At 53.5% G+C, this 13498-nt stretch overlaps 4 protein-coding genes across 4 annotated transcripts; 3 read left to right on the top strand and 1 right to left on the bottom strand.

Annotated features, from left to right (window-relative positions):
* Positions 1–706: 706 nt before the first annotated feature.
* On the top strand, positions 707–2333 carry TRIVIDRAFT_215683 (uncharacterized protein; the record flags this gene model as incomplete). Its single annotated transcript, XM_014103549.1, has 5 exons — positions 707–799; positions 951–974; positions 1043–1099; positions 1184–1311; positions 1379–2333. 5 exons carry the CDS (start codon positions 759–761, stop codon positions 1477–1479), a joined length of 351 nt encoding a protein of 116 aa, XP_013959024.1.
* Positions 2334–2591: 258 nt separating this feature from the next.
* TRIVIDRAFT_61583 (uncharacterized protein) lies at positions 2592–3865 on the top strand (the record flags this gene model as incomplete). The annotated part of the gene is made up of 4 exons (XM_014103548.1): positions 2592–2617; positions 2750–2991; positions 3024–3364; positions 3665–3865. 4 exons carry the CDS (start codon positions 2592–2594, stop codon positions 3863–3865), a joined length of 810 nt encoding a protein of 269 aa, XP_013959023.1.
* A 412-nt stretch (positions 3866–4277) lies between these two features.
* Positions 4278–5642, top strand: TRIVIDRAFT_31072 (uncharacterized protein; the record flags this gene model as incomplete). The annotated part of the gene is made up of 1 exon (XM_014103547.1): positions 4278–5642. The coding sequence occupies one exon, from the start codon at positions 4278–4280 to the stop codon at positions 5640–5642; it is 1365 nt and encodes a 454-aa protein (XP_013959022.1).
* Positions 5643–5937: 295 nt separating this feature from the next.
* On the bottom strand, positions 5938–7876 carry TRIVIDRAFT_208624 (uncharacterized protein; the record flags this gene model as incomplete). Its single annotated transcript, XM_014103546.1, has 1 exon — positions 5938–7876. The coding sequence occupies one exon, from the start codon at positions 7874–7876 to the stop codon at positions 6146–6148; it is 1731 nt and encodes a 576-aa protein (XP_013959021.1).
* Positions 7877–13498: the final 5622 nt, after the last annotated feature.

The raw sequence follows: 13498 nt of genomic DNA, 5'->3' as shown, positions 1-13498 counted from the left end.
TGCGCGTGTTTTTTTAATGGGACCGTGTTGGCAATTGGCAGTTGGCAGTTGTCAGGTCGACATGGTCTGATGTGCTGCTAATCTAAGTTTACTGCAGAAATGCCGTCTTGTTGGGCACTCATTTCGTATTGTTCGTGCGGCGATGGAGCTCACGTGAGTGGTGGCCGAAACGGACATTTGTTCACAGGGGACCTTGAAGTCTCTTTTCAGTTCAGAACTCTGCAGTTTATACTCTGCTCTCCCAGACCTCTCCAAACTCCCGGTAGACTCGTGATACCCATCCAGCCTCCAATAACAGATGCAGTGCTCCAGGCCGTGTGATACACATTTGCTGCATTAGCACACCTCAAAACTGCTGATTATACTCACCGAGCACAACCAACAAGGGAACGTGTCTGGACGGAAGCGCCAATTGCAAAGCGAAAAAAATAAAGTGGAGGAGCTCCAGAGGCAGCGCTAGCAGCCACTTACTGCACTGCGACAGGCCAGAAGCAGGCCAGAGACAGGCCGAGCGGTACGTACCCATCTGCCATCGCCGGATATCCAGGCTTTACCAGGATTCAGCGAAAAACGCGAGTCACGTGGGCGTGGCCTATCAGACCCACCGCAATCGCCCATTCTCTCTGGCCGTCTTGCGTCTTGTGCCTCCACCCCGGAACCTCTTGTTTCCATTCCATCTTTCGCATTCCCTCTCCGGCGCCACCTCCGACCCTTCTCGAGTCTGAAGCATCACCACCACAACCTCAATCATCCAAGAGATGAGTAGTCGCGGCGGGAAACTTGCCCCCGAAGTCAATCGGTGAGTTTTTTCGACTTTCCTGCGAGTCTTGGCGTCGCGCCGAGGCTGCAAAGGCCTTCCATCTCGTTTCTCCGAGCACACGGCCGGCACGTCTCGCTGGATGCTCGGTGAAAAAGTGATAAAAGAATCTTGGCTAACTTGTCTCCTATAGCGCTCTGTTCGTAAAGAACCTGAGGTACGCCTCCATCGAGAAGCAAACGCCGAATCCAGACGAGAAATACATCTGACACTGACTTGCCGCAGCTACAACGTTACTCCTGAGGAGCTCTTCGACCTCTTTGGAAAGTTCGGACCTATTCGGTATGTCCAAATCCACGTGCGGTTGATGGTTCTGGCCAGCCGCCGTCATTGCATTTCATATACGCTGTACTAACCCCTCTGCAGCCAGGTTCGTCAGGGCATTGCCGGCAATACCAAGGGTACAGCTTTTGTAGTCTACGAAGATGTCATGGATGCGAAGCAAGCCTGCGACAAATTGAACGGTTTCAACTTTCAGAACCGCTATCTCGTTGGTACGTGGCGCCGTGTCTTTATTCGTGCTCCCCCCCGTGAGCAAACGCCCTGCTGACACGCGCACAGTATTATATCATCAGCCCGACAAGATGGTAAAATCTAAAGAGGACCTCGACGCCCGCCGGGAATCTTTAGCGCAGCTCAAGAAGCAGCACGGCATCGATTGACAATCCGACCGGTCTGTAGGCAACCTGCAGAAGAAGACGCCTTCTTCGTCTGCGGGCCGGTCTTCCTCATCCTCATCGTCCTCGTCGACTTCGTCAGAGATTAAGACAATCCTACGAAAAGAGAGGTCGCCAGCCAAGGCCACTCTAACCAGTGGGCACACTCCCCCTCGAGCCGTCCGATTTGCAGAAGGACTACGCGCAGCTCTACCGTCGTTCGCCTAAAACAAAGCGTTAGACGCCGTGCCCACAGAGTGCATTATTATTCTAAACTATTAACTCTTTCTTCTTTTTTCTTCATGCCTTGGCTGGCACATTAGCTTCTTTGTTACCTTAATGTCAGTATTTACCGGATCAGTCACCCCTCAGCAGAGAAAACAAATCACGAATGCGAGTCTTTTATCAACGGAAATGGAGGAGCGGGTACAGATTGGGGAGCTGGGAAATTCAAAGGGTGTTTATTCGGAAAGTGACGACATGGCAAGTCACACATGAACTGCTTTTTTTCGGAATTTGGGCGGAGCCACCTTTGCGGCCATGTTTACTAGCGAACATCTCCTGCCTCCCGAGGCCTTAACCAGAGAAATCAACAGCATGTCTCAACAACGCAAACGCATTTCCACCTTTGGCCAAATCAACTGAAGCAAGGCGTGGGGATTCTATTTTTCCATTTGAGTGAGCCAGTCTCGATATTTTACACAATTTGCTGCAGCATATTCTTTTCTGGCAGCTGAGAAAGACGACTGTCGTTGTGATGGATGTTTCTGGCTTTTCACCGTGGCGCGTTGCACTGCGGTACAATGACGTACGATATATGACGTAGAACAAAAGGAATCAACTTTGATGTCGTGACATTTACTACAAGGGACCTGCCTGCTAGTAGACTTTTGTTTTCAGCCTCCCAAGCGTTAGTATCTACTTGTGAAACACCACGACATCTGCCTACTTCAGTTGAGGTAGGCCAAACATCCAGCTTCCAAGTTGAGAAAATACTAACCCAGCAGCTGTTTGGTCAAGCAGGCAGACAACGGCGGAGGCTTCGTATCGGTGCCACCGGATCATCCAGAGTTAATCTGCCTGCCAGCTGACATGATCGTAGCGTGTAGGTACTGATAATGACTACCAACGAGCTTCCAGACATGTGAGTGATGAAGTGAACTGTCTCGCTCTAGGTGAGCACTCGCACCTACTCGATGAAAAACGCCTTGCGAGTTTGCCAACACGTCGCGAGACCATCACAGAGTTTGATTCTACAGACTCTTTAGGATCCCAGTCTCAGTTGCAGCAAAAAGCTCCTACTAGGCCGCAGAGATGGTCTCTCCATTGAGGGCGGTGTTTTCTGGAATGCAACTTGTATGGACTGTTCACAGCTTGACGAGAAGCGAAATGGAGACCAGGCCGCAGAAACGGCCGGACCCGGTGGGAATCCAGCGGCGGTGCAGCGGTGGGAGAGCGCTGTAGCTTCTGCCGTCGAGACCTGGAGCGCTGTGCCGGGGGGTTCTGAAGCAAGCGAAGGTTAGCGCTAAAGGTGCTGTAACGAGGCCTAGAGACGACTGGAGGTTTTCGAGGCGCAGCATTTTTGCGGTCGCCTTTTGCGGCCGGCCTGGTGGAGCGCGCTTATCCCCATATTCCGAACCTCCAACCAACATGCCAGAAACTTGCATCCAGTGTCTCAAGCCCGTTGCAGAAACCGCGCAGAGAGAAAGATTCCAAGAAAGAACGCCTGGAGCACGGCCTTTCAGGTCTCCCTTTGCGGTCGAGTGTATCGAGATATAGAAACAGTAGGGCTTTCGATTACGATTACCGGCGCCAAGGGTCGGTGGCCCGGCCTGGCCGTGCTCCAGGAACAGCATTTGGATCTGCAAACGGCTTGGGGACGAGGCTGATAGTGAGTTCATCCTGAGCAAGAAGCCTGGCCAAGCTCAAGCTAGAGTCAGGAGATGGCATCATGCTGGCAGGCAAGATGCTGATAGCTCATGCTGATTGGTGATATACTTAGGTCCTTTGTCTAAGCGGTATGGAGAAGAAGCAAAGTCGTGCATAGAAGCTGGGCATGGGAAGCCCCAGGAGCGGCTTGCTTTTCAGCTCGCATCCTATCGCCGATCCAATGAGGAGCCTCAGTCTATCATTTACATCCCGGTCGTTAATATGCCAGGCTCAGGCATGCCACGACGTGTTCGTCCTATAGACGCCATCTTACACGTCCTCCGGCCCGGACCCACATCCCCGGCTGAGGCCCCGGTCCTGTGCCGGAGTCGAGAGACCAGTCAGCGGCCGTTCCATTGCACTGGGATTAGGCTTCGCTGGTGTTGATGCGTTCACAGCCCCTCTGCAAGGTGTCTTAATTTCCTCCCTGGCCATCGGCGGACCGCATTGGTCCTCTGGGTGAGGCTCGATATGGGCTCTCCCGTGAGCAGCCTTCCCCTCGGGCGTTCAGCCTCCTGTCCAGTGACATATCGAAGGGCACAGATACTTTGGCCCTTGGGGGACTTCTCCCATTATCCAATGTATTCATTACACCTCCTCTATCTCCTACACACACCAGAGAGGGAGAGGCTCGGCCAGGCCACTCCCCCTTGATGTTGGTTCGTGTTGTTGGTTGGGACAAGATCGACTTTTCCCCTTGACACGATATGTTTGTTGCTTCTCTATAAAGTTGCTTCATCTTCCACTTCCAGTCCACCGTTTCATGACCATTCAGGTCACAGACTCGAGAACTGAAACAGCGATACTCTTGATACTCCATCGTCAACCCAATGTCAGTGCCAGTCGCTCCATTCGGCAGACTGACCCTCGAAGAGATGTCTCCCACCAGCCAATCGGGCCTACACGCTGCCCTACAAGGCGACAGCTATGATCCAACTGTGGAAGACTCGAGCTCTGACCTCGAATCCTGTTCTGATTCCGAGGACGACGATGAGCTCTCCATGGTTGTGCAGTCCCCCACCAAGCTCGTCTACAACATCAATCATCTTTCGGAAAAGGCGCAAGGCGCCGTACGCGACCTCTTTAGCGAGCCTCCCGCGATCGCGCTGCAGCAGTGTCGTCTCATTGATGATACATATGCCTTTCAGATGACTGAGCTCGTCACTCAGTCTATTCGCATTCGGGCCAATGGCGATGGATCATCCCAGCTCACCTGCTCGTGTGGACGCGGGGACGAAGCAGAGCCGTGCTCACACCTGCTATGGCTCCTAGACCAGCTCACAAAACAAACGCTCTACGACCACGATCCCAAAACGCCTCTTACCATGACCCAAGACGGCTTCGCCAAAGAGCTCGGTGATCCCTTCACTGCCATCTCAGAGCACCACCTCGACGTTCTGTCAGATGGCCTCCACTGCCAGGTCATCGACCCAGAAGCCCTCTCCGAAGATGACCTCGCTTCTTACCGCGTCCAAGAGTCGCGCGAGCTTCTTGCCGCCGTCTATGGGACAAATCCGGAAGACTTCCGTCCGGATATCTTCGGGCGGCCTATGCTCGGGAAGAAGGTGCTCAAGCGCAACGACCTCGACTGCACCGTCTTCCGCATGCTGCTCGACAACCACCACTTCTTCAACTACTTCCAGTCGGTTTCTCGTCCCAGAGATCCCATCAACGATCCGTTCAGGAAGCTCGCGCAAAGAGTCGATCGCGTGCTCCGCAGATTCGACGCATACGCTTCTGATCCCGCCTCAGCGCGATCATCCGCAGAAACACTCCCTGACGCCTCCTGGGCAGCAAAACACCTCCTCGGATGCACCAAGCTCATCAAATCCATCATCTATACACGTGACCGGCCTCTCCAGCCCTCAGAAGCTGCCTCTGCCGCGCGCACGCTGGTGCACATCCTTTCCGCCGTCGTCTCCCGCAACCACGACGTAGTCCCATCAGGTTCTCTCACGGAGTCGCGCACAGAGAGAAATTTGTATCTGCGCCTCATCGGCGATAAAGACAGAGACTTTGTGCTGGCGGAGCTGAATCTGCTTCCCGAGGCGGCGAGCCAGCATCTGCATACCCTAGAGGCTATTTTCGAGGACATCGGGATGCACGGCGCGCCGATGACGTTCTTCGATAAGTTCAAGGCACTGCTGGGAAGATTAAGGACGCCAAAGAGAAGCTCTAGTTTGAAGAGGCAGATTGACGATGAGGGTGCCGCTTCTAGAGGCTCTAAGAGGATGAAGTAAAGGGGGGTATCTGTATAAGTGTTGGTTTTCATTTCTTCTCCCTTGTTATTTTTCACTTCCTCAGTCGTATTTTGCCGCATATGTATCACGCTGGCTGTGATATCATCGGTCCTACTATTTCCTTTTTTTTTCTTTTCTTTTTTTTCCCTTTCGATTTTCTCGATCTCCCTTGATTACGTTGGGGGCTGTGTATATGTACAACAGGACGTTGATTGTATACTACTACCTAGGTATATTAGCATTCACAGGATTTTCCCTAGACACGCTTCACAAGGCAATAAATGAAATTTCAAGTAAAAAACGGTCAAGATGAATAAATCATTGAAATCAAAACATAGCCAGCAAATCATTTCCTCGCGTGTATCTTCTTCGTGAGCTACATGCCAAACTTGGACTGAAAATCTACTTCCTCACAACGAGGGACTCTCCTGACTCAACCCCCCACAAGCGCAGACCACCCCTCGGATCACATGTAGAGCTAGGCGCCGTATGGAGTGACTAAACTAACAGGAATTGTTCTCCTTGCGAAACTTTTCCAGCTCCTCGCGGACCTCGCGCAGACTAGGTCGATCATAGTAGTTCTCGTTCCAGTCGCCCCTCTTCATGCCCTCGGCGCGCTCCTTGAGCCACGCCTCCGAGTCGGCGATTTCCTTTGCCCACCAGTCGCGTGCTGTGTTCTGGACCTCCTTCGCCGTGGACTCGCCCGTATTTTCAAACTCTCGCAACACCAGCTTGTCTCTGCGGCGGACGATGAGCCTGCTAAGCCCAGCCTGTCGGCCCCGGGTACAGCGGTCGATGAGATCTCTCATGGCGGGCGGTGTGCGAGTGTATCCGGGAAACTCAACCAAGGGCTCCCAGCGGTACGAAAGCCACACGGCCGCTCGCTGGGGTGCGCTGTTGGATTCGAAGATGCACCAAAGGACTCTCCCGAGCATGTACACCTCGCAGGCCTCCTGTTCTTTGGGGGTCAAGCACGCCCATGGCACGTTGTACCCCTCGGATGGCCAGACGTAGTCCTCCCCCTGGCCCATCTCCTCCCAACCCGGAAGCATGCTCGTCAACATTGCAGCATACTTGTCTACAACGTGCGAAGAGATCTCGTCGTCGATTGCCAGAAGTCGGATGTACTCGATGGCGTTAACTTCTGGAGCTGCAAACTCGCACCAGACGCCACGCTGCTCAAAGTCAACCATGACAACATCCCCAGATCCGGACAAGACAATGTTTTCAAGCCGGAGGTCCGGATAGAAGATGCCTGTTGTCTCACGCAGATGCACCAAGGCAGAAGCAAGTTGGACAGACCATTTGGCCTTGTCGGCTAGCGACACCTGGTCATGTACCTGCAAAAAGGGGATCAAGTCACGCAAGCTGCCATGGACGTGGAACTCCAGCGTGAATCCGATAACGGCCGTCTTGCTGCCAAAGGTGCACTTCTTTGTGATGAGGTGAACCGGCCGTGCCACAATGTTGGGGTGAGCATTGATGGAGAGGAGCTGTCGAAGCTCATGGTACAAGTACTTGGTGTAGCTGGTCAGGGCCTTGAAAATCCAGGTTTTGCCCTCATACTCAATGAGACAGACGCTGTCGTGCAACTGTGACAGATACACGACGTCGTGGATGTCGACAGTCGGGGGAAGGTCCAGGTGCGACCCCCAGAAGCTTTCAAATGATGCCACAGACAGCATCTGACGTTCGAGGTAATACGTTGGAGCGATGCATACCTGGACCTGGCTGACATCCCTGGGCAGGTTGTTGAAGACGATCCTGGAGCCAAAGGGGATGTTTTGATATATCTGAGGTGGATCATCTAGCGTCGACGTCCAGTACTGGAGCAGCCGGAGCACATGCTGGGTAACGCCAAGCTGTGAGATGCGGGATGCGTCTCTCGTGTAGAAGGCCACATCCATGTCGAGGACGCTGCGAAGCTCGGGAGAGAGCGTCGCTGGCTCGGGTATGAAGACATCAATACGGAACGGGGGAATCGATTCCATGAAAAGAGGTACGGCATAAAACTGAGTTCCAAATGCAGTACAGCCATCGATGCGCCACAGAGGCCGCGCTGGGGGCTCGAGACTGTCGATGCGGTTCTTGGGATTCAGTGGAGACTGGTCCCATGAGGTTTCTCTGGCAGCGTTGGCAGCAGCACTAGTGGCCGACTGCTCCCAGATGCTCTCGTCTGAGAATGCTGCCGTTGGATGGATGACATCGTGAATCGACTGTTGACTGAGCTCCATGTTGTGCAAATGGTATATGTCTCAACGGACAGGTGCAGCCTCTACCGTCTTCTAGAGAGGGCAGTGTCTTTATCAGTCAATTGGCACACATGAGAGAAGACGTAGAGAAAGCGACAGACACCAACCTGGCTCCTCTTCCACGTACGGACTCTTGTGCTTGAGCAAACCCAGGCGGAGGAGGCATTCAACTGCCTGCTCAGAGCCCAGACTGCTGCTGTTTGCCAGTCACAGGCGGCCCGTTGCGAGGCTAGCAATGGATTCGGTTCCTTCAACCCCTCCCAGCTGGAGAGACTGGCCGGCCTTCCGATTTGCACAGGGCCGAGGATTGCGATTGTGTCACGGCGTGTTGCGACTCGGGCTGCTCAGTTGATTTGCCATGCATGAACTGGGGGGTTCGTGGCCAACAGCCCGCTGCATCAGGCTTGATTTGGCTGTGCATTACCTTATGCCTGATCACATGATGCGGCCTCGAGGTACCAAGTACATTGGGCATTCTGCATTCTGATGTCGATATCAGACGGGAAATTGGCCATCGTCTTGAAAATGCTCAGGCTTCGCTGGGATGAATTGTGTTTGGTTTGCAAAGGCAAGGAGCCGATACAAAACGGCCTCCCACGCCGCACTTGCTAGACTGAGTTTTTGGCAGCTGGGGCTAGGGTCGTGTTTGTTGCCCAAGCTCCGCAAACAACTTTGAGCTCTCCATTGTGCAATTGCTGCGTTGGACAAGGACATGCGCTTCGGCAATGGATGGCTATTTCAGGAGCACGGCATGGGCTGAGATCCATTTCGTCATTGTGCCGATGGAAATACCCGTGGTGCGTCTGCCTGCTCTTGTGCTTAGAGAGCAGTCCCAAGCCTATATTTGCGAATCCTCATGGCTCATACAAACAAGAATAAGCAAGCTAAATTTGTGAAAGCCAATGGCTTTTATGAATCAATCGAACAGTTGGCCTCTAGCGTGTGCGCTTTGCAACTATGAGCGCCCGTAAAAAGAGTATAGACAGCCCAGCACCAGAGTATTGGCATGGCAAGAAGCTTCTGCAGCTGTTCATCCCGTCCACCAGCCTCTCCCTTTTCTAACTGCTCCCGTAGTGGGATTTGTTAATTTTGCTGCCTTGGATACCGTCATACATGCCGCCGCCACCGAGCGCTTCGTATACGAGCAAAGATAATGGCATTTTTGGCGAAGGTCATTTGTTTGCTCAAGCTGAGCCGAAGTGTAGGATTGGGTGGAGTAAGGAAACTTTGGCCCCCAATGCCATGGTCATCTGTCTCCCTTTTTCCTCTGTTCTAAACAGCCAATGGGGACAGAAAGCTATATTCGGGATACCCGGTGCTTGTGTTCCCCAAATATCGAACCGACCTTGACAGCTTCAACCCATCGGACTCCCATTCAAGGGGTAACTTGTGGCGTTGGTAATGACTCAGGCAGACCGTGCTGGGAACGCGCAGTCATCTTCAGCCGCAGCAAGCGACGATAGCCGTCTTCTAGATTATGGGAGACAGGATATTCGTACCGGCCCAGTATGCAGCCCATAGTGCTATCGTTGAGCTGGAGAAAAGCTCGACAAAACTGGGCAAAGCTACGCCATAGAGACGCAGCATAAGAGAAGCGGAGCTCAACGAATGACACAACAATGCATGGCATGGTCTCTCACGTACGACTATGGCAATTTGTCAGTGGCAAAGAAGCTCTCAAGCCCACTTGTTGGGATGATAGCTACGTAACAATATGCGGCCCGGACTACAGCAGGATATCCAATGTTACTTCCAGCTTACTTACACGTCTTTAGAAAGCAGCGCAATGTGAATGGCAGCAGGACGGACGGTCATCAAGATCTAAACTGATCGATAATTTCATGGAGAATAATGCATCTGCATCCCGACTTGCATTAATCGATGTCATAACGCATGTCAGACGCATCTTGTCATCAGTTGTGAACGGGTTTCCAGGTGTGAGTGGCCGTGGTATTAGCAAAGATGCTCACACCCATCCCACAGGCACCGCTCGCAGTTAGCTCATCCGAGGTTGCCAACTGGTCTCTCAATAGGCTATCGAAGAAGGATGCAAGTTTCTAAACGGAATCAGAAGTATCAAGCTCCCCACCGTGACTTGTTTGAAGTGGCCCGTGGTACCTTGCAGCCTGGTCATGATCTGGATAGCATAAGCCATGGCTCTCTCCATCTCTCTTCCTCTGCGGCCCAAAGTCCAAGTTGGCACCACTGCACCGAGCTAGATGTCTTCCTAGCCCCGACAGGGTCTGGACAAAAACTCAAGTGCTAGTGGCTTCGTGGCGTCATGCTAAATGCTCACCGGTCGGCGAGGGTTGTAAACGCCATCCGGAATGGAAAGCAGAACCCCAGCGTTTCTGCGTACCGTACGCAGCGAAGAGGCCGTTTGATGCGGCCATCCGCATACAGGCAGCTTAGCGGGCCAGGGAAAGTAACATGTAACACTGCTGCTCTGTTGTTGGCGGTATGAGCTATAATCCCTTGGTGCAACAACCACGACACCAGCACCATAGCCGCTTCGAATCATTGCTCCGTCCTCCCCATTCGGCCCCAGCTTCCACCTGGTCTCGAAGTGGACCACGAGAATACTGAGTCTGGCTGCATATGCACGATGCACCAAAGAACGGAGACAATCCGTAGACAGCCCGCGCGGCTTCTTGGTACCACTAGGTACTCAGCAAAGACGGACTGCTGTTATGCTGTGTAGCCTTGCGAGAACAGTGTCAGCTGGATGATGGGACGAGAGTCAAGCCTCTTTGGTGATAAGAAGACGGAAGAAACCAACCAGGCCAAACAGCGGTGTTGATAACGTGCGTGTACGAGTAGCAACGCGGGTGGTTCTGACAATTGCATTTTCGTAATATGCACCTTGCTGAGACATTTCAAAGCCACAGCATATGAAGACTACAGGCATGGAGATACAAGGTTAGGGTAGGCGATGATGGACTTTTGGAGGCCATGACGTTGTCTTGCATCGGCCCTGAGCAACTCCACTTGCCCGAACAGTTGCAGCAGCGGGGGAGAAGCAGAAGCAGGAGATCAATGGCGAAGGGAGTGGAAAGAACGAGCAATCATCTCCGCAGCACCTGCTCAGCAGAAGCTCATTGCAGGTACTAGGTAGAGAGGCTCATCAGAGGCCCATCAGAGGCCTTCCTGCCTTATATTGCCTCAACCCAATGGCACCAATGGCATCCCATCTCCGCGACGATGATTGGCTGGCCAAGAAAGCAGGCTCGTCTGGCCTTGGTGGAAGGCACGGGGCAACTCGTCCAGGCTTCCTTCCTGGCTTCCTTCCTAACTAAGGCACAGGCAGGTCCGACCCTCGCACGCGGAGAAATATGGAGCAAGGTACTTCAGCTAGGGGCCTTAGCAGGTGGATGCACACTGGTAATAGTGGGAACGGGGCATCTAGCCCGCGGCCGAACCACCGCCATTCCGCACCTTAAGTCAACATCTTACTATCGCCATTTGCTTCGCATGGCACGGCATGCTCGTCCTCGGGTGGCCAGCGGAGGCGCTGCGTCTCTCTCCGGAGAATTTCGAGCAATAATTCATGAGCCATGGGCCGCCAACCAGCCACAGTCCGTGTGTGCAATTTCGCAACGAAGGTGTCACAAATGCCGCCGAGGCGTGGGGGAGACGCAATGTCTTGTGTGACGAGACGAGACAGCCACGCGAAAACACAATGAACAGCCGCCCACCCTCGACCTCTCTTCCGATGGGCCGTGTCGCAGGAGAATCCGCACCGGGGCCTGGAGCTCGACCAAGCTGCTCGGCCTACGTCTTCATCCAGTGCCTTGGCTGCTCGTCAGGTTGGAGAGGGTTTCGAGATGCTCACACCCCCGGCCACTGAGCTGCGGCTACCGAGCCCGGATAGATCAAGATCCCCTGTGGTTGCGTGTGTATCTGCTTCATGGCTGGATTTCCCAAGCCGTGTGGGTGCAGTTTAATACGTGCCTGCTCACCGGTCCCCACTCCCTAAGCGGTTCACTCATGAGGAGCTTCCTGGTGTGGTAGCACCTACAGCTATTAGCTCGTTGATTAGTAGCCTCGAGTGCATTTCGAGCCCAGCACCAGTCCAATGCACAAGCACCACCAACCATTCCACATGGGCCTCGTCTGATCTCGGCTCTGTCTTCAGCATCTTGGACTGGCAGCTTTGCCACGCACCAAGACTGCCATTCGACCACTCGGCTCTTCGGCCCTCGAGAAATGTTTCCATGTGAAAAAAGAAAAACACACGACGGCCTAAAGTCTACCAATGCTCCAGACGGACAGTCTGTGGTTTGAATTACCCTGCTGCCGTGTTTTTTGAGGTGCAGGTCGCAGTGCATGTGACCCGCCCGCATCGAAATTGCAATGAGGCGTATAGTACAGTAAGCTGCAGTTGACAAAGCTCTTTGTGGTACCATAATAGCCTTGGAGATAAGACGACGTTCATTGGTCTGATTGCAGTTGGACTCCAACCTGTTCTGCCGCAATACCTTGGATTGCACACACTGACCGTCAGCTTCATTGGGCGCTACGGCTCACCCTTCTCCCGGCCTGAAAGACGAGGGCATTATTGGATGCGAGGGTCGTTTACCACGCCATATACACCTGGCTCTCCATTCTCGTTGGTCAAGCTCGTCACGATGGCTCCGGCGCAATGCATCATGCTGGAGTTTTACACATCGTCAGGGCCATGACTGCGCAATGACATTTGGGCCCATTCGTATCTCGATAGTATGTGCCCGCTATTTCGCAGCAGCTGTATGGAATGCCGGCCCGATCGGAGAAGCCCAGGCTCAATCTTTGCTTCAATGAGACCATGAGGAATTAATTGGGCACCGCATCCCAACTAACTGCCCCCCTGGCCGCGGCCGTAATACCCCTCAATTCCCATTAAATACACACAAGTTTAGCACCGGGATCCATGACTTTTTGCCTTCTCACCGAGTCGCTTCTCCTCTCTCTTGGAAAGCCAGCTATCGACGTCTAGCTTTGGACATCCAGCCACTTAGACCACAGGCCAGCGCCTATGCACACTTCGGCAACACGCCCCAGATTCTAGCCCGCGCTACCCCATCATCCCTGCTTTACGACGGAGGAGAACCCTGGGCATCGAGGATACAGCCGGCAGCACAGCAACAGCAACACCAGTGTCCCCGAAGCACATCCATCATCGGTCACCAGAGTGGCGGCAGCACGAGACCTCTTGGACAAGTGTAGCCCCGGCGGGTGCGCTTCGCAGGTCGGCACCATCATTGGACTGGGCCTCGCCAACCCAACGCTAGTTTGACTCCTTACTTACATGCCACCTCTGTCTCTGCCTCTCTTACTCTCCGGGCAGACTGTTCCATACACCGGTAAACGAACCCTCGTCTTGGATATTTGCGGCTCGCTGTGTTCCCGCTCCTTCTCGACCGGCGCTCCACCTATCGTTTTACATAGCGAAAGCCAAACGCTGCCCACAGGAATGGTTCCGGTGGCACCATAGCCATCCACCCCCTCCCCTGGCGTCACTCAACTTCACCCGGTGTCTTGGTGTACAGCTTTGGTGTACCTTGTTGATATTGCTTTGTCTCTGGAGTCTAGTTGATACTTGGCTTTCCACGTGCTGGTACATTG

Source organism: Trichoderma virens (genome assembly GCF_000170995.1).
Source record: "Trichoderma virens Gv29-8 chromosome Unknown TRIVIscaffold_4, whole genome shotgun sequence".
NCBI classification, from domain to species: domain Eukaryota; kingdom Fungi; phylum Ascomycota; class Sordariomycetes; order Hypocreales; family Hypocreaceae; genus Trichoderma; species Trichoderma virens.
This window is presented reverse-complemented; position numbering and strand designations above follow the sequence as displayed.